Source organism: Empidonax traillii, unplaced genomic scaffold (genome assembly GCF_003031625.1).
Source record: "Empidonax traillii isolate 1590-97213 ecotype Southwest subspecies unplaced genomic scaffold, ASM303162v1 scaffold125:size1524877, whole genome shotgun sequence".
NCBI classification, from domain to species: Eukaryota; Metazoa; Chordata; class Aves; order Passeriformes; family Tyrannidae; genus Empidonax; species Empidonax traillii.
This window is the reverse complement of record NW_020955318.1, coordinates 1,176,898-1,201,649: the sequence shown is the minus strand read 5'-3', so window position 1 is coordinate 1,201,649 and position 24,752 is coordinate 1,176,898. Positions and strand designations below refer to the sequence as shown.

The 24,752-nt window shown below is 37.9% G+C and overlaps 1 protein-coding gene across 4 annotated transcripts; it reads right to left on the bottom strand.

Moving 5' to 3' along the window:
- Positions 1-344: 344 nt before the first annotated feature.
- Positions 345-24,184, bottom strand: PI4K2B (phosphatidylinositol 4-kinase type 2 beta). 4 transcript variants are annotated; one of them, XM_027883364.1, is made up of 12 exons: positions 24,040-24,181; positions 23,821-23,878; positions 21,889-22,010; positions 16,040-16,197; positions 10,461-10,661; positions 9,861-9,992; positions 8,372-8,525; positions 7,803-7,870; positions 7,203-7,299; positions 5,098-5,231; positions 3,994-4,053; positions 345-1,776 (listed from the first exon to the last, which is right to left on the bottom strand). In XM_027883364.1, exons 4-12 carry the CDS (start codon positions 16,172-16,174, stop codon positions 1,603-1,605), a joined length of 1,155 nt encoding a protein of 384 aa, XP_027739165.1. In that variant the 5' UTR covers positions 16,175-16,197; positions 21,889-22,010; positions 23,821-23,878; positions 24,040-24,181; the 3' UTR covers positions 345-1,602. The 4 variants fall into 4 exon arrangements, with proteins under 4 accessions (XP_027739165.1, XP_027739167.1, XP_027739166.1 ...); XM_027883366.1 differs by lacking the exon at positions 9,861-9,992 and having other exon boundaries at positions 23,821-24,184; XM_027883365.1 differs by lacking the exon at positions 21,889-22,010 and having other exon boundaries at positions 23,821-24,181.
- Between the last annotated feature and the right edge of the window lie 568 nt (positions 24,185-24,752).

Here is a 24,752-nt window from a genome sequence, read left to right as displayed (position 1 = left end):
GCGGGCACGGCGAGCGGCCCGGCCCGCAGCGGGCGGCGCCCCCCAGCGGCGCGGAGGCCCCGGAGGGACCCCCCACCCGGGACAAGGGACACGGCGGAACCCCGACCCCGAGCCGGTCCCGCGCGGCATCCACTGTCCTCAGCGGGCGTATCCCGTGCATCAACACCGTCTTTCGTTTTTTAATAAATCGTCCGGATAAAAACAATCACGGCAAGTTTTATAAAGGTGGGCCTTCCCCTCTCCCTTCGAGCTCCACCGTGCGGTGGGATTTACATTGAAGGCTTAAACATCTCGGGTTTGTGACTTTGCTGACGTGCTACATTAATATTTACATCCACTCAAAATTACATAAAATACAAGCATTTTATTATTTCTGAGTTCCAACAGTATTGCTTAGAATTACAAAATACAGCAATGTCTGAAATACTGAAGGTTTCATAAAAGCAGCAATCTTTCTCCCATTCCCAGTCTTAAACGTCCAGAAAATTACTAAAATAAAAATATTTATCACATTACAGAAGCTGCAGACCTAAAAACATGACCATCAAGTCTTAAACCAGGTAATTTAAGCATAAACACAAATGGCAATTGGCAGGTGAGCACGACATTGCTAAGAGCACAATAATAATGTATGTATTACAGTCTTTTCCAGTCAAAAAAAAAAAAGTGTTCTCTTTTTTTCCAGTCAAAAAACCAAAAACTGTGTTTAGCTAGAATTTTAGAAGGTAAACTAGCTTCGTGATGAAGACATTAGTGACTCTGTCATTAACAATGCAGAACCACTTTGGTGACAACTGATGAACACATTTATAGCATATGGCAAAAGAAACATAACATGGTGCAATTCCTTCATTGTGATGCATTTATAAAGAAATATCACAAATTTCCATATATGTGCTTAAATATGCAAGTTTCTAAACACTGCAATGAAATTTCAACCTCTGAAATGTACACTCAGTTTCTTCTGTCACAGTAGAAACTGTGTATTCACTCAGGTTGAATTTTGCTGTAATTTTTGGTCCCTCTGTGCAAGAAAAAAAACATAGTTGGAGCATTTTTTCCCCTTCTCCTACTTGGTTGTCAAGGACAGATTATTTTTTTTAAGTGCATGACTTTTCAAGTAACTAGCCTACAAAAATCTATAACCAGTTTAAAATATCAGGAAGAAATTCCAAGGAAAAGCATTTTTCACAATCAAAGATAACATTCTGAACTTTTTTTTCCAAAGGCCATATAAAAAGAAATTGATAGTGTATAGATTCTCACATGTATATTAAACCAAAAAAATCCTATTGTATTCAAAATTAGTTTCTCAGCATATGCAAACTATCTTCCCTTATTGAGAATACATTATTTAGCCTATAAAAATACAGTATGGACAAATTCTCCTCATTCCCTGACGTAAGAATTCACAATTTTGACACAAAAATTGTAAACTTTTATTACATTCAAAATACATTTCTTAAGTCTTTAGAATTTAAGTTCTGAGGTGTTGGCAGTCAGAGCTCTTGGTATACAGCAGAAGTACATTATTGCAGAGCCTTTACACAAAAGTACCTTTCTAAAGTTAAGAGAACTTACTCTTCCCACATATTTTTGTTGCTACCAGGAGGAAAAGAAAGGCTTCCTGCTATGAAAGGTCTGTGTGAATGCATTACTCAGTTGAACAATTCGGCCCTGACTTCCAGTGCTACTTCGCTCTACAATCACACGTGGCATCTGAACAAGCTGAATGGGACTTTTTTCATCCTTTAATGCCTGAGTAAGGTTTAGTATCTAAAAATAAAAGCAGGTAAGGTTAGAGTACACAAATAACACTGTGGCTAACAGGCTTATAAATTTAGATGCCACTCTTAAACCAATTCTGGAAAGGACTGTGTTGATGAATAAATTAATTTTAAAAGATACTCTATTGCAAGTAGAAACACTTTATTTATTTGGTAACATGAAGACATCCTGCCACTGACTATCCTTCCATTCTTTTCTTGAATATTTCACGCAATTCTCTCTAGGTTTTCAGAAAATATTATGAGATAAAAATCAAAGAGCATTCTAAACTTAGCACATCCCTTGAAAGCACTGCACCTTTAATGAAAAAAAAAACCTACAAGAAACACATCAACGCAATTTAACATAGGATCCATCAGCAGTTTAGCCACAAATTATTTTCATATCAGAAGATATGTGGCCATATTATCAATACATACCAAACCCAGTGCTAAGATCCGCATTCAGCCCTCAACTCATAGGAGTCTGTTATTTTCCTTCCAAAACTTCAGTGCTCATGGACTGCCCTGATAACTTACTTCATATTCAATGTTATCCTGCTGAAAACTGAGGCTAGTATTCATTTTAGCTCTGGTGTCACACTTGCATTATCCTTTATATCAAGCCTTTTTTCCCCTGCCCAATGACCTTTTCTTCCTTGTCAGACTTACTCTGCTCATTCTGCAATTCTCAAAGTTCTGAGGCAATCCTTTGTAGATACATTACCTATTGCTTAGACTATACATTCCTGAGAGAATTGTTTATTTTACTTCCCAAATTTTTCTACCTGCACTTCACAAAAATAGACTTTAACTATGTTTGGTACCTTAGATTTAAAGACCTCAGCCCTTACAGGCAAGACATGTTTATCTACAGTCTCCTTATCTTTATCAACTAGATTCTTAATTTTCTAATTCTTAAATTCCCATTTTTAAGGACGTATTTAGATGTTTTAGCTATTCTGCAAATTCATCCCAACTGAATGCATCCATGATCGAGGTAGCCAGCTCCTCTATAATGCCCTTGTAACATCAGTTTTACACCAAAACCAAGTCTAAAATCAGTGCTAAAAGGCATTGTTTGCTGATGTATTTCCAATCACACCCAAGAATTAATCATTATCTGTACTTCTTCTATGCCTGAAAACCTGACATTTCCCACAGTGAAACACACTCTTATATAGCTAGAGAGAGATTAAAAAAACCCCAACAAACACAACAAATCTCTGCTGAAATCCACCTCAGGGACGAGGTACAAAGAAAGGGTCCAGATGTGGCTTTTATAGTGAAAAACTAATTTAGGCAACCAAGCAGAGCCACAGTCTTTTGCAAGGTACTTCTTGATATAGGAAATTCTACAGAGAAAAGGGTGAATTAAGCCACTCTAGGAATTGTGCATGTCTGGCTTAAAACTATTCATGTTGATGAACACAGAGAAGTCAGTTTCAATATATTTAGGGTAAATGGGACTATTAATTTATCTAGTCCAATTGCTTACACTTGTAGAAATTACATTTTATACCTACAATGAACTAAGTAACTTGTTCTTAGCTAAAGCTTTTTCTCTAGTATTTCACACAAGTCTTAAATTGTAAGATAGCAGGAAGATGGAGAAACCCTCTTCTCTCTTGTTTTTGTGTTTTAAAAACAAACAAAAAAAACAAAACAAAAAACCAAACCAATAAAGCCCAACACTTAACGATCATGAAATTTCTAATCTGAAAATGGTTGGACTGTTTTGAAGTATGGTTTTCACATTGGATAGGATGAAGAAATTTTATTACCTAATACTGCTTTCTTGTGAGAGGCATTTGAACAATCAAGTCAACCCTCCAAAATAAAGTCATATTTATTTTAATAGCATAATGAAATTACATATCAAGTTTTCCATTCAAATTTATGACTCTTCTCCAATATTTCATTTTTAAAATGCCTTCTAAGAATATACAGTTATTTCCCCCCTATCCCCTACAAAAACAATAAAATCCAATTATTTAGGAATAATCTTCTATAAAAATAAAAAAAAAAATCAGCATACACTTTTTGCTGTCTCATCTATATGCAAAATGGAACAAACTCTAAGAAGAAACTGAGTCTTCTCAGATAAAAATACCTTCAAGTGTCTTTCCATTCAATAGGAGTCAGTTTTTGTTCCTCTAAAAAAAAGCAGCTGAGAAGTGATGACAAATTATATACATAAATAAAAATCTAAGAAAAGCAGACTTACCTGCCCCCTCATAACAGACATCTGGTTTTCAAAAGTGGTCTTGTCAAATCCTTTGTCAGTCTTTATTAAGAAAATAAGCAGTTATTATAGGAAACGACCCACTATTTTCAGCTATATATTTAGCATGTAAAATCATCAGTATCATAATAAGCATACTATTATTTACCAACACTGTAATAATTTTTGAAAGCTTCAAGCAGAATCCTAGTATGACCCACAAAAAGGCCTATTTATTGCAGCAAGTTTACATATGTGAAAATGAAAAAGTTCCACATCACAGAAATAAAATACATCAGTGGATATCACTTTTGGGAACTGTAAATACCAATAATATGTGGTAGATACCAGGCTTAATATCATTACATAATGTTACACTGCTCTTTCTCTCACATGTAGTCTGGCAGAAGAATACTTCCTCCCTCAGATTTATTAAATACTTCAACTAACAAACCCAGAGTCAAAGACACAAATATTTGTGTTTCAGGATCCAGTTTTGGTATTTCAGTTGCATTTTCATTAAAAGTTTAAAATTTTGAATTCTTCTAATGCTTATTTGGATTATTTCAATTGAACATCTGACACAATTGTTTACTTCTTTATATGTTTCAGTGTCTTTAAAATGAGTTCAACTTTAAATACAGTCAAAATTTCAGCATTAATTTAGCACAATATATGTACATAAAATTGAGTGTGTATATATATATATACACACAAAAGGCATGCACATATTAAGTTATGTTAAATACATTATTTCCTCAGGTTGCTACAGCAAAGTGCATACACACCACACAGGTATGTTAAATGGAGTTTTTAGACCAATTTGTGCTATAAGAACTAACTGGCTTTAACTGATTATGTGAAACTTAGATATATAATAGGTAATTATGTATTCAGATGAGCTGATTACTATGAATTAACCACAATGGTGACACAGTTTGCTTTTAATTACATAAACCCTTTGTACCATGCCAATGTTAAAGCTAAAACAGTACAGTATCATGACATACAAAAGTTAGATTTTTTTTTTTTTTTATGATTTTAACTGTTCCATTACAGGTATCAGCTATTTCAGTAATGTTCAATTTAAAGAAGCACTTAATTCACCTTAAATAGTTCATAAAGATCTTCGCAAAGGTCCTGTACGAAGTTCATATCAGAAATGCGAGGAAGAACAAGGTCTCTGGTCTCCTGAGAGAAAGGAACTTTTGCTTGAGGAAGCCAAGCCCAGTGAAAGGGATCTAATACAGAGAAACAGGACACTTAATGATTAACAATAGGCAAAAATTAAATTCTCCAGCTGCCTGCTGCATGTGCTCAGTAAAGCACCACTTTTTCCAAACCTTTTTTCCCCATATACCCTTTTTGGCTACAGTTACAAGAGCAGCTTTACAGCTACTAAGCCTTTTTTCCAAACAATGAAAATGTAGCAATAAGTAAAAGAAGTATACAAATGAAACACTGTAAGCATGGGAAGAGGCCTTTTCCTAGTTTAGCAAGGCTGTTTCCTTTGGAGTAAAATAATAGTTGTAATAGAATAGAAATCTTTCACATGCTTGACTCATTGATGAATTAACAAAAAAGTAGTTCCTATTTTTAATACAATTTTTAGGTTTTTTAAATGTTTTTTAAGCATGCTGAGAAAAGGTTCTTAACTTTTCACTTAATAGCTATTTGATTATTCTTTCAAAACATACTGCAAGAGTAATGAACTTCTGTATGACCATTTTCCTTAAGTGCTCCCTTTCTTCTGCTTTGGGTAATGATTCATTCCCAAAGGCTCCGCTTATGGGTTTTGAGACTCAGGAGCCTGGAAGCAAATCTTACAAGTGAAAATTGAGGCAAAGTCAGCACTGAGTAACTTGTTCTTTCTTCACCTTTTGCCTTTGGGTCTTTGCTGCACTTTTCTTCAGTCCCACCTTCACTTCTAATTTACTTAATCTTTTGCTGCACTTTTCTTCAGTCCCACCCTCACTTCTAATTTACCTAATCTTTTCTTGTTGCTCTTTATGTCTTCTGCTAGCTTTACTCCAGCTGAGCTTTGACATTCCAAAATTTTGTTCTTGCATTTTCAGGCAAAGTCTCTATTTTTTCAGAGGAGTGTCTACATCTTTTTTTAAAAATTTTATTTTTTTTATTAATGTATTTAATATTTGCATCCCCAGTTCAGCCAGGAGTTTCCTGTTCATCCATGCTGGACCAACTTCCTGCCTTTTGCATAGGCTGCTCTGTGGCTTTGAGAAGGTTATCCTCGATGATCAACCAGCACCAGTCAAGAAAACTTGCTCTGTGTATCAAGAGGCTGCAATTTGTAAACACTACGCTACAAGTTTCCTTTACAAAATTATCACATGCCTGTCCAACTGCACAAGAATACAGAAGGATCATGCAAATTTATTACTTTTGATGCTGAAGTAATAGATGGTATAAAATAAGCCATAATTGCTGTGTCTCTAGGAGAGCTACAGAAGGGACCGTTGCCAAGAGATATGTAGGACAGTGACTATTTAGTATCAAGATACAGAGAGACTACACAAAGCCTTGGCTGGTGTAATAAACCAGCCTCTTGAGAGTCTAACTAGCCCACACTTAACTGCCATAATTACCTGCTTGGCTAATAGCCCTCAGAAATAATTGGAAACCCTGTTGGGCACCTCCCTCTAAATTATAAGTAATCACAGATGTAGTCAAAAGCAATCTCACTTAAACAGTGTTTTCAAGCAGAGTAAAAATTTATAACTAAATATTAACATCTAGAAAGTAAGCTAAAGATGGGAACAAGAAAAAAATAACCTGTCTACTTGTCCACATACAACAGTAGCCTTCATTTTGAAACAGAAATTTGGCCACTAGAGAGACAACTTGCATATCCTTTCACCCAAGTAATTTTCTACCGTGTTTTTCAAGAAAACACACGTGAGATACATGCTGCTTAATTGTTCCAATTCCACCATCAGTCAGTTTACATACAGTACTACACTTATGAGTGTCCATGTATTAACATTGTTTAAAAGTAAAAAATAAGAAAATCCCATATGCCATTGAAAAATGCCACTTGTTGCTAACTTCCTGAAGAAAAGTATGTTATTGAAAAATTCAATATATAACTATGGCGATGATGTCTTAGTTTCTTGCTTAACAACCCAGATAAAAAATACTTCTTTGGAAGTTACTCTCCTGAAAGGAAGATGGTAGAAGAATGCAATACTTACATGCCCTCCACTCATCAGGATGCTTAAAAGGAAATGCTAAACCATTGTCAATTGCAGCAATTTTAACAGATTCTTTAGTTATAGTCCATTGGCTATCCTGTCGAGGGAATATTTAAAAAATAAGTGATATTTATGTGCTTATAAAAAAAGTGAAACATATTAAAAATATTAAATAATATATTTTTCGGCTTCACCGGTTAAATTCAACTTAAACAATATAAAGCAGTATCCAAATAAACTCAGGCACATATAACTCTTACTCTACACCTATTACATAGGAGCCCTTCCCCAAATACAAGATAAGCCACATAAAGAGCTGAAAAAATATGCCTGAGCAACAGTGAGGACTTTTACTATTATTATAACCCAAGCTAGTAAAGCCAAAATACAAAACAATATAAATAACTTCTAGCACTGTTCTATATAGACTAGTCTGAAGAAAATAATTTTTCCCCTCATTTTGCCTGCAATAACTTGCAGTTATCATATTTTTTGAGACCATGAACCAGGATTAATGGCATGCCCTTATCCCTAGCAAGACCAAATTACAAAACCAAAAAAAATTAAAGACTATAAATTTCAAGAGTACAATTTTCTTACCTTATCTGAAAGATCAAGTCCATCATCTTCTTTTTCGTACCTGACTAACCAGTTATCATTACCTCTGTCTTTAAACAGGAAAATACATGTCACACAACACATACAAAGAAAGCATCATCTAAAGTGATACACAATGACTCATTGTAAACTGACACTTCACCCATGTAAGTCAGGCAAAACTGTTCAAAAAATTTCTTTCCATCACAATACATGTGTTTTATACATGAAATGTATAGGCAACTGATTCGGTGAAAGACCACAAATGTACCAGATGTTCTTAGGTATGTATTACTTCTTTAGTTGCCCTACACAAAGAATTAAAGCATAATGAAAGTATTTTTTCTTGAATGCTTACATTGCTTAAAAGTATGAAGTAACACTTAAAAAGGGTTGTTTAATTTTTTCATATTGCAATACAAAGTAAATTATTTTAAGTTTAAAAAGCAACTTTCTGGCCTTCAATTTCGAGAAAAGCATCTGAAATGCATTAAAAGTCTTAAGCACCAGCTTAATGTTTACCATTTCTGCCTCACAAAAGCAGATAGACACCAAGAGACACTAACAAATACCTGTGTTTCTGATGACATAATCCAAGATAACCAATCTTTCAAACTGTGACTGAAATTCTTTCCTTGTATTCTCAGGTAAAGGATCAGTTTCAAACTTCCTGAGCCAGTAGTCAGCTTCCTTATATCCTTCAACAAACAACTGGAAGGAGCCAACCTGAAACATTAAGAAACTGCTTTTGGAAAATACACTTGGGTAGGTCACATAAGTAATCTCAACTTTGAAAGTACACAATGAGTTTTTCTGGTAAAGTTCAGAACACAGCAAGCAAGACATTAAAAAAAAAAAAAAGATTACTACGTGGTTTCTCTTTCATTCCTAAACTCAAAAAAAAAAGGTAAGACTCAAATCCATGATTTTGTTTTTTCTAGTTTTTTTTGGGGGGGGCGGAGGGGGGGAGGGTTTATTAATATTTGTACTCACTGAGTTTACCAGGAATAAAATGGAACCAGACAGCTCAACACAAATGAACAGTCAATATTAAAAGAAATAAAATCTTTTCTCTTTTTCACTTTGTTCAATAGTTCAGCGAAAACTCAGTAAAAGTGACAGGAGAGAAGTCTTCCTCTCTGATAAGCTTTTAACCTTCACTGATGAGAACAGCACCATTACTCACCTTCTGCATGAAAATGACTGAAATGCATTTCCCAAAAGAGACCAAGGAAGAAAACTAGCGATGGCACAGGCTCCATACGTATGAGAAATAGGAGAGGGGCTCAAGATTAAAATTCAAAAAAGAACTTATATTTGTGAAGCAAAATGCAGATAGACAAACACATGTAGACACATGGACAAACACAGAGCACGTGGAATAACCCTGCTGATGCAAAGCTTGCACAACCTGTGTCACATGGATGTAAATTGCTGGGACCTGACACAAGTGGATTACACAAGCTGTACGTAACCTGTGCTTTAAAAGCTTAGGATTAGAACAGTGTAGTGATATTTTGGGGATACAGTACGGCTCATTAGGCAAGAAAGATGTCAAGTTTTTAGTCAGCGTAGTGTGCACATAAAGCAAAAGGAAGGCGGGAAGAACATAACAATAGGATTCCCGAAAGAATAAAATAAACAATAGAAGGCAAAAAAAAAATTAGGAAAAATTAAAGAACTAGATAAATTTCGGGGGAAAAGTCTGACAATATAAAACCACGATACTAAAAGGAAATGTACTAAACAATCAACAAACACAAAAAAAGAAGTGAAATAAACAACATTTTAACAAGTTCCAGCAGAAAGCTGAATTGTAAACCGAAACAAAAAATGTCAAGATTATTGAAGTATTTCAAGTGAAGGAATGATGTAAAAGTGGATAGATTTTGCACAGAAACAGTCATATTTATCAAAATTTCAGACAGAGGTAGTTTTCAATAAGCGACAAATTTTTTCTTCAACTGTTTAAGTCACTTATAAACATTCTTCTTCTTTTTTTTATTTCAAAGTTTTGTGTAAGAGTCAGGAAGTGCACAAATGACCTATTTTTCATCTTACCTTAGGAGGTAGTCCAATGCGATTAAATTTTTTAGCAACTTTTGGCACTTTCTCTAAAGCATACTTTTTTCCTCTTGACTTTGCACGATCTATTGCACTGTAATTAAAGGTCTCGCTGACAAGCCAGACTACCTAAAAACATGAAAGTTAAACACAGCTCAGAATTCCTTATTTTTTAAATTACAAACTTACAATAAATTTTAGGCTCAGTTGTCAAAAACAAATCAAAAAGGAAGAATCAGGCATTTCCAACAGAAATTTTATAGAAGTGAATATTTTCTGTTATACATATCTCAAACAAAAATGGCAATTTTATATGCTGATTTTTGCAAATTTCCATCTCACCAAAATGTGAGGCACAGAAGGTGTCAGAAAATACTAGAAACTGAAGTGGTTCCAAAGAAAAGATTCGATTCAGATTCAATTAAACTTGTCCTTTAAAGCAAAAGTCACAGTCACTATTTCTACACCAAACAACTGTGCCTTTGGACTTGTAATAATTTATAAATGACTCTGGGATAACATGATACACAAGGATGTCTGCACAGCTGCAGTCCAGAGACTGTTGGGGTTTTTTATTCAGTAATTTATGTGTTTTACCTTAGTTTTAGGTACAACTCCCAGCCCCAGCTTCTCATCCACAAGATAGGCACCAGCTTCAGAGAGGTATCCCTGATTTGGAACGAGGCAGCCTCTGCCAAAGCAGCAAGGACAACAAATTTTGTGAAAATATTTGGTCCATTTTGGATTTAGATGTCCATAAGGCTCTTCAGATTTTGGTTTGAACACTCCAATAATTTTCTAAGATAAATAATACAACATTAAAATATGAGCACTTTGTGTGGCAAAATTAGTTTAAAAACTAGTTATTTGAAAATACTGGTTAGATCCTATACACTGCATTTTACAGTTGCTCTTTTTAGGTGATGAGATAATAAAACAAACAAAATTAAATTCTAAATACATTTATCATCAAATGCCTGTCTAGGACTAGTACAAATTCAAAATAAGCTCTTCATAAGAGAAAATCCAAAATAATTAATATTTTCCTTTTCAAAGGACTGCATTTTCGAATATAATAATTTTTATTATATAATATTATATAATAATATAATAATATAATAATATAATAATATAATAATATAATAATATAATAATATAATAATATAATAATATAATAATATAATAATATAATAATATAATAATTTTTTTTTGTATTCTAAGCTTTTTAAAAAGGAGGTTATAAAAGTAGCTTTAAAAGTAATTTTCAGCCCAACAAATAACACTGACAGGCTATTTCAGATGGAGACATAGTGGCTCCAGGAAAATGACAAACATAAAGAACATTATCAGTTGACTGTTACATTTTCTCTTTTAAATATATTTTCCTATTGCTCCCAAGTTTGAATGGATCAAAAGGTTCTGCACTTTGCAATTCCCAAGAGTGGTGTCATTTACCACTTCTGTACATTCCTCAACTCAAAGCTTACAATGGTTCACATCATCAGCCACCTTGGAGTCATGGAGTAAATCTTAAAATTAGTCAGAGCACTGTGTCCAATTCTGGACACTATGCTTCAAGAAATCTGTTAACACACTGGCGAAAGTGAAAAAAACGTAAGCACAAAATACGTGAATAATGAGATGTGGTATGAACAAAGGTTGTTTAGGCTAAGAGAAAATAAGGCCTGATGAACTACTTGATAGGTTACTATGGGGAAAAAAAACACATTTACTGTTGAGGAGCCAAAAAAATTACAGGTTTAAATCCCAGCAGATAAGTCCCAAAGAGGAAACCCTTTTGAACCTTAAGAGCAGCTCAAGATTGGAACAGACTGCCAGGTTCTGGAGTCTGCAAAACAGGATGCAACTAACAGCAAGTTAGACATTTATCAGGACTCATGTTAAAACAATCCTGCTCCACAGCACAAGCATTAAATAGATGATTTCTCAAGGTGCCTTCTACATGTGATTCTATATTTGTTGACCTCAAACCACAAGATTATTACCAGACTAAAATATATAACCTTTCAATTGCCTGTGATTGCTTGTGATGAACTCTGGCCTACTGCATAAAGTCCATGTAATGACTTTTCAATAGTTCACATGGAATGCTGCAGAAATGCTAATCTTTATCCATTCTCACTGGACAGTGGCAAGCAAATCAAATTCTTTCTAATAAATATTTAAGAGTAACTGTTTAAAAAACATTTTCACATATCAGTACTTTACTGAATACTGGATCTCTCAATAAGCTAAACACTGCCTGTTGTTGCACCAGTTCTCAGAGCCAACTGACACTCAGGTCAGGAACAAGTTTGCTGGCAGTCAGAAAAATGTTTCAGTAACTGCTGATTTGGCTGGATTAGAGAGACCAGTAAGCTTAGTTTCTAGAGAATTTTCACCTACTTTGCCCTAGACAAAGTATAAATCTTGCTTTGTCCAAGATTGTCCAGCACAAAGTAACTACAGAGGACTTAATTCATTCAGTTTGGAAACAGATGCACAAGACACCTGGCATTAGCAGCATCATCTGTCTCATCCATCTATTTTGCTTCATTCCCATTAACTTCCAGGAGAACTAAGTTGCAAAATACCGTTATTTGCATTCATAATATAAAATCAGTTTCCTACCAACAGAGGTAGAAAACAAATTGACAAGAATTCTCTTGGTTTTGGTATGCTGTTATCTATGATTGTAGATAAAACCATTCAAAACCAAGAACAAGTTCCATGCAACTACAGACACAATTCAATTTAGACCTACAAAAATGGTTACACTTACAATAAATATTCTATGCAATGTGAAAGGACACGATGTTCTTTGAATATGTTACTACTTATTATTATTTTTTATTTTTAAGTCACAACACTTGGTATACTACTTTAATCAAAATCACAATGTGAGGTTTAGAATTGTTAAAAGGTTATTTAATTTTTTTCCTATTGAATCACATTTATCTACCTGCTTAAAACAAAGCTATCAGCTTTGCATTTCGAAGAAATGTTGTGATGTATTTAATGGCACATTTCAAACCTTTAATTATCTCTTTTCTGAATCACTTTCTGGATAATACTTCCTACAAAGTGCCCATTTAAAAAAAGGAGCTTAGCTCATTCCATCACTTGCCTGGACTGTATTGTGCTATACTGTCAAATTTAGATATGGTTTCAAGGTTCCACTGAAGTTACAACCTTGCCAAATTTTGCAGAGCCACCACTGTTGAGGACCAGAGTAGAACCAGAAAGCTCATTATGTAGGACAAGCTACCAAGGCCAGTCTTTATTTTGTCAATCAAAATTAATTTATAGACTGACTCCATTAGCATTACCAATTAGCCAGCAGTTAAACTCGCAGGCACCTACTGCAGAACAATTTGTAGCAGACACAATGTCTTGTATTTTTTGGTTACACAACAAACAACAAATGCAGAAACATTCAACACTTCAGCAACAGTGCTGCTTAAGTATGGAACTCCTTCATATCAGTATACAATTATATAATTTTTGTTAATACATGCAAAAAGCTAACTTTAAATAGGCAAATTGACTTTTATCTTTTCCATAGACCCAAATCAGAAAATAAGATGACCTAATGGAAACAGCTTATTTTACCTTTAACTTGGCATTAGTGCGGGTAAACACTTCAGAAGCTGACCAGTAAGAAGGCTTAGCACTTCTTTAATGAGCTCCTTCCCAGCATAAGGAAGAGATTACTCAAGAACAGGAGAAAGCAACTCACAGAACTGGTCTGAAGTGGAATGATGCAATACTCAGTCCAACAGGATCTGAAATCCATTCTATAAATTAGAATTGCACTAGTGACAAAATTAATTTTATCAGACCATTAATATGGATAGCAAACATAGATAAGCTCTCAATTAATTGCAAAGAATAGAAGTAAAATTGAAAGTCTGCTAAGAACTCAGTATCATTATTCTCAGAGTCCCATGTTGACAAATACTTCCATATTTTGTAATGAATCCCTCCTGACTCATATAAGGGATCTCTTTTTTAAATAATTTCTCCTAAATACTTACATCCAAATCAATGACCTACATAAAGGAGGAGGGCAAGTCACTACTAGGAACTTAACTAGGAACAAATATAACATTTACTGCAAAAGAAAAATAAAACCAACAAAAAAATCACCACATAAGAAACTAGGAATAATATGCCCCATCCAAAATACTATGGTTATGTTTACACAAAAATCATGTGTAAGTAGTCTCTCACTAGCCCCAGGCCACAGTGAGTGTCTCAGGCATTTGCTAGTCACTGAAATCCAGCAAAATCAAGTCTGGAGAAGCTTCAGAGAAAATAGATTTGCAGATATGGAAATACAGAACAAGTATGATTTTTTTTTCCCCTAGTAATTTCTCTACTAACTCACTAAGAATAAAAAAATCTTAACTGCATAGCATTAAGAAAAACTCCAAAAAAAGCCCACTTAATCAGCTCTAAAGCACTTTAGCATGACACTGTAGAATACTCTTTAGACACACCATATATTGCATTTTTTTAAAAGTATTGATTTAAAACAGTATTTGGTTATTACTCAGACTTTTTCCTATTACATATTAAATAAGATAGAAACCTAATTTAAAATACCTCTTTACAAACAGAATAAAGTTTGAATATGTGTATATAAGTAAACAACCTGGAAATCATCAAAGATCTAAGCTACTGAAATCGGGAAGTAATGTGAAGTTTAAAAAGTCAGATGAAAATTTGAAGTTTTTTCATATTTACAGCATTGTATGTAATAGCAAGAATCCCACAAAGCCAATAGAGAAAGAATCCTTTTGCCTTCCAGTTTCAAAAAGAAAGAAATCCTCCTTCCCAACCTACTTTGGCCCTTCTCCAGCAGAATAAAGGGGATCATTACTAACAAATGTTCCCGGAAAACAGGTTGCAATGGAATAATGGAGCTGCAATGTGCAGTTTTCAGAAGATTTTGAAGGTGTAATTCTGCCACCTCCCATAACAATAAATTCATATATAAAATCATAAATTTATATATTTCTATTAAGTCAGGTAACTATTCTAAAAAATAACTTATTCCAAAAAGTGTAAAAACTATCACCAGAAAATTGGCATTCAAACAAATTGAACAACTGTGAAAATTAACTGACAAAACAGGAATATATTCTATAATGATCAATTATATGACTAAAAGCTAAACAAAACCCAAACTACTTCCTAAATGAAAGGGAAGTGACTGTTATGGGGATGCACAAAATAACAACAATCTTGAATATATTCTGAAAACCTAGGCAAATGTTACAACTTCCATGTCCAACACAACTGTCAACTGGGATCTTCAGGATTAATGAACACCTACATCGAAGACCAGAAAACTGCAGATTGAGCTTAAAATAAAATCACATATGTCAAATTCACAAAAGTTGGGGTGTTGGAACTCTTATTTTATGAAATGGGTGAGTAGCAAAGTAGTTCTAATTTAAAGAAAGCAATGTGAAAGTATGTCTGAAACATAATTTTCTGTTACTAAATATTATTGACCAAATGTTACTTTTTAAGTGAGATATTCAGGTAACTGTTACTTCTCTGTCTCAAAGTAACCTTAGGACACCCCTTTGACGACCACTATTCAAGGTACCATCTCCCACCAAGGGAGGGGAAACCAAATTTTCCAGTGAAGAGTCAGCAGACAAGTTCAAGCAAAAAGGTAGATTTGATATCATTCTTCTTTCCCATCTACCAATCATATAGGAGAAAGGAGACATGACCTAAATAAAAGATTTTCTAAAAAGAGAAGAGATAAAAATGTAGGAGGCCTAAACAGTACTGAAATCAGAAGCTCAGTTGTGTCAAAAATCAACTCAAGCGTACAGAGAACAAGATTGTGCACAAAGAAATAAATGAATTGTTTTCAGATGTTAGAGGTCCTTTCATTTTCTCCGTATTTCTTTGATGCAGATCATTCAAAACACGGTAAAACTGCAGCAGAGAAATAATAGTTATTTTGCCTTACCTTATGCTGCAAGACATAGAAATCTAATTATTACTAGCATTGATTTTTCCAACATCAATTTTGGCATACAATAAACTATTAAGCAAGTTATTTAAGTGAATTTCCATTTAAACAGAATTTTTAAATGTCCATTTTCAACTGACTGCTGATAGTGTCCCTGACTCTGCAGTAACATGCTCACCCCTTTTGGATCCTTGGCAAAGTAACTCCCACTGGATCCTTGAGAGATTCTTTCTGGAAAAACTCCACATTCTATAGCTTGTTCTGCTCTCAGAATAATCTCTGCAAATTCCGGATCATCTAAAAATATATTCATATCAGCAATATATCCTGCATGCCCTGAAAAATAAGAAAACAAGTAGTCTTAAATGCAATTTGTACTACTAATTAACAGCAACATAAGTAAACACATTGAAAAGCCAACGTCCTTCCCCTGCTGACACCTATTCAACAGCAGGCTGAAAAATCTGGCCCATTTAATCAGTGCAAGTTTTTCCATTGATTTATCCATGTCTAATCAACCTTCTGCTTAAAGTAAATCAGCAACAGCAAATTTGAGACTACCATTGCTAAGTGTTTATACTTTGCAAGGATTTAAAAAAAAAAACCACAAAAACATTTAAAGTCACAACTGTAAAAAGAGTGCTAAAGATTTTACATGTTATCTGTGTGTCCTTTTTCAGAGAAAGTTACCTGAAGGCAAACTGCTCATTACCCACTATTAGGATGGTATCACACCCTTGATTCCAGAGCTTAGCTAACATGTTCATTGTCTGCTGAGACACAATAAAGTTAACCCACTGAAGAATCTGTTACAAGTAGCACTCAAAAGTGGCACCAACATCCCCATGGAGTACCACGTGCCATCACCATTCCAACATTAAAACATTATAAATGACTTGTAGCAGTTCTTTACACACCAACCAAAAGACCAGGTCTGTGAAGACATTTGTAGTGCAAATTTTACAATTCTTTACAAGCATACAGAAAGACAACTCGAAAGGAACTTGGCAGGATTCTATTGATATTTCAATTTTTTCAAACTATTTCTTCACAAGTTTTGAAACTGTAGATTATTGTACCTTACTTTTAAGGTTGGGATTATTCCACACCTTCACTGAGTGTATTGTAATGGGTCTGTTTATTAGGGATCATTGCTGCATTAGGAAACAGCTACATTATTCTAAATTAAACATTTACAGATAAAGTTTCTTTCTTCCCATTACAGCAGTTGGAAAAATATAACATACATCCTTCTGGAATGCACCTGATACAGAATCCATTCAGAAAAGATACTCCTAAACGGTTTGTAGAGAGTCAAATTAACAAACTAACCACCTTTTTGTGTTAGCACAGGACAGTCTTTGAAGCTTTCTAGAACACTAGCACTTGGTTGCCACGTACCACTCACAAATAATAATGTGGCTTCCAAACAAAAGAACTATAAAGCATTTAAAAAAATTAGGAAAATCTTAGTGTAAGTTGGCAACAGGAAGAGAAGCCTTAAAGCTAATTGCAGGTCATCCTTAAGGATCAACAGTTACAGCCCATTGGGTCAGAATCTGTTACAACTACTTGGCAAATGAATGAATGGCCAGTCTCTTCGCGAACGAAGAACCAGGGAAGGTCTTTGCACCTTCCAGCCTGCGCATTGGATTTTTTTAGGTGAGACACAGTGTGCGCGGAACTGAGCCCACCCTTTAATCCTGAGGTTCATCTGCCGGGGCCAAGCACGCTTGGACGGTGGCAGCGAGGTCCTCAGGACGTAGATGGATTGCCTTACGGGCTAACGAGCTCCATCTGCCCGGGGAGGGGCCCCTGCGATAAACTACACTCTGAGACTTTAGAGTTAGACAAGAGACAGGGAAAGGGTTCAAAGATTTCCCTATCGCAAAGTATATAAATGAGTCACAGAAATAAACCAAAGACCCAAAATGCATTTATTTTTATGGAAAAAGTCACTTTGAATCAGTGGTTCTTATTACATACTCAAGCCTCAACTATCTCCACACAGCTACATCACATCACATACCTGAGCTGCAACTACTACATATTTTTGTCAGTGAAAGCAAAATCAGGGTTGTGCGTTGAACTGTTACCAAACAAAATGCAACATCCATGCTAAGTCACCCTGTACATTGATCGTCCAGGTGATGAAGACCTACAAATGAACTTGTTCACGTGGATTGCAGTTGTCTATGCAGAATACTCAGAGGGCAATTTTTGATTTCTGTGCATTTATTCCACAATCTAATACTGTAATCTCATTGCCTTGGGTAAATTCTTCAACCATGTCTTTTTAAACATAAAAGACAAGTTTAGGAAAAAGTTGAAAGCAAAGAAGCTGCATTATGCTGCATGGTCAAGTAAGAAGAGATAAATAATTTTTGAAACTCATGATTTGTTCAGTATAGATACTGTGCTGTGAGAAAGCCCGTTACAACAGTGATGTGACTGTAGAAAAACTTATAGGCTGACAAAAAGGAAACCGGCAGTTTAAAGTTTATCAACACTCTCCCTATGAAAATAAACCTTTTTAATTGAAGGCAGTATTTCCTGAATGTGGCGGGGTAGTTTTTTTCTTTTTTTTTTTGAGATGGTTTCTTTTTCAAAAGTTATTTTAATGAAGTTTTCCACTGAGAAAGTATGTTATGTCACAACTTATTCCCAGTTTTATAACTAATCAAGGTTTCTCTTGCAATTACTCTAGAAAACTACTCTGCTCAATAAGCTACCACTAGGGAGACCAGGGCTCACACACACACAGTCTAACTATCAAGATCAAGAACTTTTTTCAAATTAATGTGGGCAAGCCCAAGACTGGGAAGTTGCTGTACTGAAATGATGAAGACTCACCAAAGAAGATACAATCAATCATATATGCACCTCAGCCTGTTCTTCCATCGAGTTAACACGACATAAGCTAAACTCATACACTTTACAAGAGTAATACGTATGAACTCCTTCAGTGCTAAGCTAGATTTATACTTTTTTAACATTAACATGACTAAAGGTAGTCCCTTCAACCAATTCCACCTTTTCCAATACAAAGTCTCATATTCTGATCGTAATTCTATTATGAAAACACTCAGTGTTGCAATAACGTGCACGAATAACATCTGCTGCATGTTGGCTCCACCTGACTCGTGAAACAATCACGTACCTTCAAGTGTTATACATACAAAGAAGTTAAGGACAAGGAAGCAAGGGATGAGGTGCTGCAATCAATCACAGTTCTGAGATTTTCTTACACACTCTTGGGGCAGATTCCAAGTAGTACCCTCCATTCACTGTCCTAACTTCCCCAATGGTGCAAGTCTCCACTCTGAAGCATGAACTTCTTTTTTGAAGTTTCTAGAAGTGTTTTGCTAGAAGCACTGTCTCCTTAACATATCTTTGTGGAAGCAAGACAGGAGAAGTTCGAACATTTTAATGGCATGTTCACATTACAAGTGTGGACCAGTGGTTAAAAGAAGAGATTCTTTCCTTATGGTTAAATTCTATACACTAGTAAAAGCTTTCTGTGGCTACTAAAATGAAGTTACTAGCTCAACTTATTTTGTTTAACTTGATAGGGGGGTTTGTTTGTAATTTTTTTATTTATTCAATTGTTGCAAAAGGAACAGTCTTACCAGCCTCTGGCAGGAAATCCTATGCTAAGATTACAACAGCAAACACTATGAAATGATACAACTCCACAGATTTCTCTCAGCAAGCCCATCCTAGATGTACACCTATTTAGAAACTTGTACAGAATCAGAAAGCTTGTAAGTCTAAAGAAAAACAAAGTAAGCAATAAATACCATATAATTTATGATTTTGCCAATATATTTAGAATTAGATAATGACTATGCTTATGTCTCTTTTCAAATTGATCATTAAGTTCTTGCATTTCTGAACTTTCACATCTTATTTCTCTCTTCAAGACCAGATTTCAAAACATGGAAAGAAGACAAATTTATATGAAAACCAAAGATATGACAGTAGAGTCCACATTTAAAACTCTTAGAGCATGTGATGGTACAAAGTGAACATATGATAGTGTGAGAGACTGAATGGTTAATGACTCAAAACAATTGCCCATTTGTGGAGGCAGCAGGGAGCTTTGCTGAGGCCAGGTTTGCTGGAGGTGAGTTTTTGGGGGTGTGGTGGTGATTCACACGAGACAGTGGGGGTGAACACCCACCACAAGAGGCTACAAGTCAAGCTTTGAGACAGGTAAGCAGCAGATCCTGCGAGGTGGAATAGTGCTTTTTATCGTGCCAATTGTCCTCCCTTACACACACACACTCCTCTCTACCCAGGGAAGGTCAAATTCACACAGAAGCCTGAGGGTATTCATCTCTCCTGATGGGGCATAACTGGCTAAACTACGCTGATGTGAGAGGCAGCTGTCATGTCTTAGAAGGTGTCATAAACCATCAAAGGCCCCTAAAGAACCCCAGACTCACTTCTGAGGCCTTTCACCAAAGAACTGAAAGCTCCCCATCCCCAGGAGAGGTACCTGGGCGTTCCCACCTGTCCTGAGCATACGGGCTTCCATAACAGTCCACAGGTCAAGACTGTGACCATCACTTCAACCAATGGACACTGAAATTGCAACAATCAAGTCCTATCGCGAAATCTATGGGTGGTGAAATGTTTCTACTCCTACTCTTTCTTTTCCCTTACGTTGTTTTAAGTGATATTTTTATTCTTTCATATTGCTATGTTAGTACAGATAATAATAGCCCAAAGAGCTACATACCTGCTTTCCATAGCAACTAAGCTGTTCTAAAAGAAACCCTATATGTATAAACACACTTACAAACAGCGATCATTCAGTGCCTTTTCATTCTAATCTGCCCCAAAGGATCTATTAACAGGAGCCTGGGTTACTCTGGCCTTCTGGGGTGGGTTGTATCAGACTGGAACAAAGAACAGACACAGACTGAGCTTTTTTTTCCAAGCTGAACTATGGGGGTCACAAGAAAGTAATTAGCGGGATAGGCGAGACAAATAGAAAACTTGACAGTTTGACAAGCGTTCAGGAAGAAGCATCCAGTCCCACAACAGAACACAGCCTGTAAAAACATGCAAAGCCACAAGTTTAAAAAAAAAAACATTAAAGAAACAAACAAAGCAAGGCCCAGCAAAACAGCAAACAGACAGGGAAGAGAAATAACAGTGAAGACACTCATCAAGATGTAAATGAGTCCGTGCAGCTCTGCACAGAGAGACAAAGCACATGGATTTCGACCCATTCGCGGCACCTTCCCTTCACTAAGTATTAGTCAGTGAGCCCACTTGCCGAGGGATGGGCAACGCGTCTCTGCCCCTCGCCGACGCTGTGTCACCGGGCACGGCACCCCGAGCGCGCTGCGGTTCTGGTAGGACAGCGCCAGGCAGGGGCTGCCTCCCCCCGCCCCCGGCACAGCCGCCCAGCCCCACCCGCGCCGTCCCCTCGGCTGATCCCGCGGCGCAGCCGAGCCCGGCGGGGGCGGTCTGGCCGTACCTGCGGCGGCGCGGGGCTCCCTGTCCCAGGAGGCTCCCGCTTGGCGCCCGCGGCCCGTACCCGACGCCCGCAGGAGGGGCTCGTCCTCTCCATCCCCTTCGGGCCCCGAGTCCGATTCCTCTGAGTCCTCCTCCTCGAGCCCCGGCTCCCCACACTGCCGCACAGCTCCGCCAGGAGCGCCTCTCGCTGTCTGCGGCCCCCGCCAGGGCGGCTCCGGCTGGGGCGGCGGGTCGGCGAGGAGCAGCAGGCGCTCGTCGGGCTGCCCGGCGCCCGGCTCGGCCATGGGCGGCGCGGCCGGGGCCGAGCGGGGCTGGCGGGAGCGGCGGCGCGGCCGGGCTGGGAGCGCTCCCGCCGCTCCGGCTGCACGCCCCGCGCCTGCGCGCCGCCTCGCGCCCGCCCCGCCACCTGCCTTAAAGGGGCCGCGCCCGCCGCTCCGGCAGCGCCCCGGACCGGCCCAAAGTGTGCGCAGGGCCGGCTACGAGTCACGGGGCGCGTACAGCGCCTGGGAGTTTAACAAAAACATCCCTGGAACTCGCCTTATTTCTGCATCTGGAACAGGCTTATCTCCTGGCCACCACTTGCCACAGCCAGCCGCTCTCCCTCCCCACGCTTTACACGACATTGCTCTACATCACTGCGGTAACTTCCCAAACGAAGCCTAAAAATAATGTAAGTGAAAACAGTATGAATACATTGAACACATTGTCATTATTCTCATGTTCCCACAACAACAATGTGATCTTCATTGGAAGAAGGAGAATACAACTATAACCCCAACACACTGCATCAGATTTCGACCTGAATGCCTTGTCCCACACCTCTCTACAGAAGAGGGGTTTTTCTCAGATTTCAGTGAAATGTGGGAGAAAGCTAAACACCTGAAGTACTTGCATAGAACTGGAATCCTGGGTTATACCAGGAGCAAATCAGTTCTCAGATAAAAATAGTAACCGTACATATTTATTATTCAGTATTCTCATAATTATGCATGTTGTAAGGACTCGTTCTGTGAATAACCCGGATCACAGAAAGAAAATCACTTTGCTTGCTTATGACAAAATAAAACCTTATGAAATGCTGGATTTGTGTTTGTTTTGTCTCAGATTACCTGTCAGCCAGTGGACTTTGGAACTAAGCTGTGTCATTTGCTTATGTAACTACTACTATCTGTAACATTTGATAAAATCTGTTCACATTTGCATTTGTTTCCATTCCTTTCTATTAAAAGTGAACTTATCCAGTCACTCCTGACTCCAGATCAATAGCCATTTTGTGCCTAGTAAACACATTTATGAACATTACAGCAACTGGCTGTAATTTTCTGTATAGAAAATTATATTCATGTAATTTCTGTGTGAAGCAAACACAAAGATCAGACTAAAATGGGAGAAATTTGAAATTTTTCTCAGCAGACTGCTAAGTAATACTGCACCTCCCTTTAGCTACGAGTGAGTTGTGACTGTTCCGAAAACAATCCATTAAACAGTCCATTCAGGGGCTTCTAAAAAGTTTGAGAGTTCTCTCTTCTGATAAAACTAAATAAGAAATAACTCATTAGTTATTTTTTATAGAATAATAGAATGGCCTGTGTTGGAAGGGACCTTCCAACCCCCCTGCTATGGACAGGAACACCTCCCACGAGACCAGGCTGCTCAAAACTCCATCCAACCTGGCCTTCAGCACTTCCAGAGATGGGACATCCACAGCTTCTCTGGGCAACCTGTTCCAGTGCCTCACCAGGCTCACAGTAAAGAATAAAAAAAAGTATTTCTCCTGGTTTATGGGCTCATCTACACGTTACTGTACTTCTAAATGCAGTTAACTGGCAGTTCTCTTCTCCTCCTGCAATGAGAATTCTGCAACTTGCTCATAGGTCTTGATCTAGCAAAGCCTTTACTTTGCCTCACTCTTCACTAGTGCAGAGTTCAAACACTATGACAGCTCATAATTAAACAAAATACACATCACCATCATCGCTATTATGAAACCATTAATTTTAATTCCGAATAGCTAATGCTCTTCAATTAGCCACCTGGATTAAAATTACTAACAATTACATCACGCAAATAACTTGGATCATTTTCCTCATACTAACGCTTCTCTCTCTATCCTTCTAACCCACAGAGCATACTCTGTCATCTGTTTATAATACGTATCTGAGTACTATGTCGAATACAGAAGGGAAACGGACAGAAGGGAAAAAAGGGGAAATCACGCACAATCTTGTGCTTTTCGCTTTAGCTGAGCGCCCTCTTGTGACACAGACCAAGATGAGCAGCTGCTCATAAAGCAGCAGCAGCACGACGTCCCCAACAGCCCAGGCTAGCCTGCGAGGACTGAGAAAGCTCTCCTCTGTTCCAAAGGACTAAGAAACTGTTAATTTTAGTCTGAGCCAACAATTAAAACAGGTGTGTAAGCTTACTCTGTCAGAACGCCCAAAGGATCCTAAGCAGGCTAATTAAACTTACAGAAGCAGGACGGTCAGTATGCACTCTTCACGTGCCAATTAGCCGTCTGATCTTAAAACTGAAAAACAGAAGAATCAGGTGAGATTTCATGCACAAATTCAGCTGACCAGGTGCAGGCTGGTTAAAACCAAACATTGGAACAAACACATCGTATATCTAATGTGCCTCTTCAATTTCTGTACACTCGCTACTGGTTGTTTTAAAAAAGCAAATGGAAACCTGCCAGTCCCTGCGACTGCCTCGTGGTGCAGAGGACAGCTCCAGGGAAGCTTCCACCTGCTGAGGATTCACTGGCAGTTCCTAGTAAAGGCGCAAAGCTGTCCCAGATCTCCTGCTGGTGTAATTGTCTTTTCTCAAATAATGAAGAAAAAAAAAAAAAGAAAAAGAAAGAAAGAGGCAAATGAGGTCTCTCTGATAGTACGTTTTTGTCCCCGCGATGCAGTTTTGGGCTGCATCCCCCGGCCCCGGCAGGCTGGTTGCTGCTATTCCCTGAGGACAATCCCACAACCACCTGTGTTCACAAACACATCCCGAAAAGCACAGAACGCCCTCGCCCTGTCGGTGACTTCGGGGAGGCACGCTGTTATCAACAGCCTAATGCTAAACTCTGCGGGAAAGGGGAAAAAAGTCCCCCGCGGAGGTTCTTCCCAGCCAAGCAGTCTGGGTTCCGGCGGGCCCCCCCCTCACTCCCCTCAGGGCTCCACCTGGAGCTCGGGCCCAGGGGCCGCTGCAGGCCCGCACCTGCACCGGGGGATCGAGCTCCGCCCCGCGGCCGGGCAGGGCCGGGCCGGCCACAGGAGGGCAGGGCAGGGCAGGGCAGGGGAGGGGAGGGGAGGGGAAGGCAGGGCCAGGCGGGGCAGGGCGGGCTCTGCCCGCGGCGCGGAGCCGGCGGCGGGGCGGGGCCCCGACGGTCCCTGCGCCTGCACCGCCCC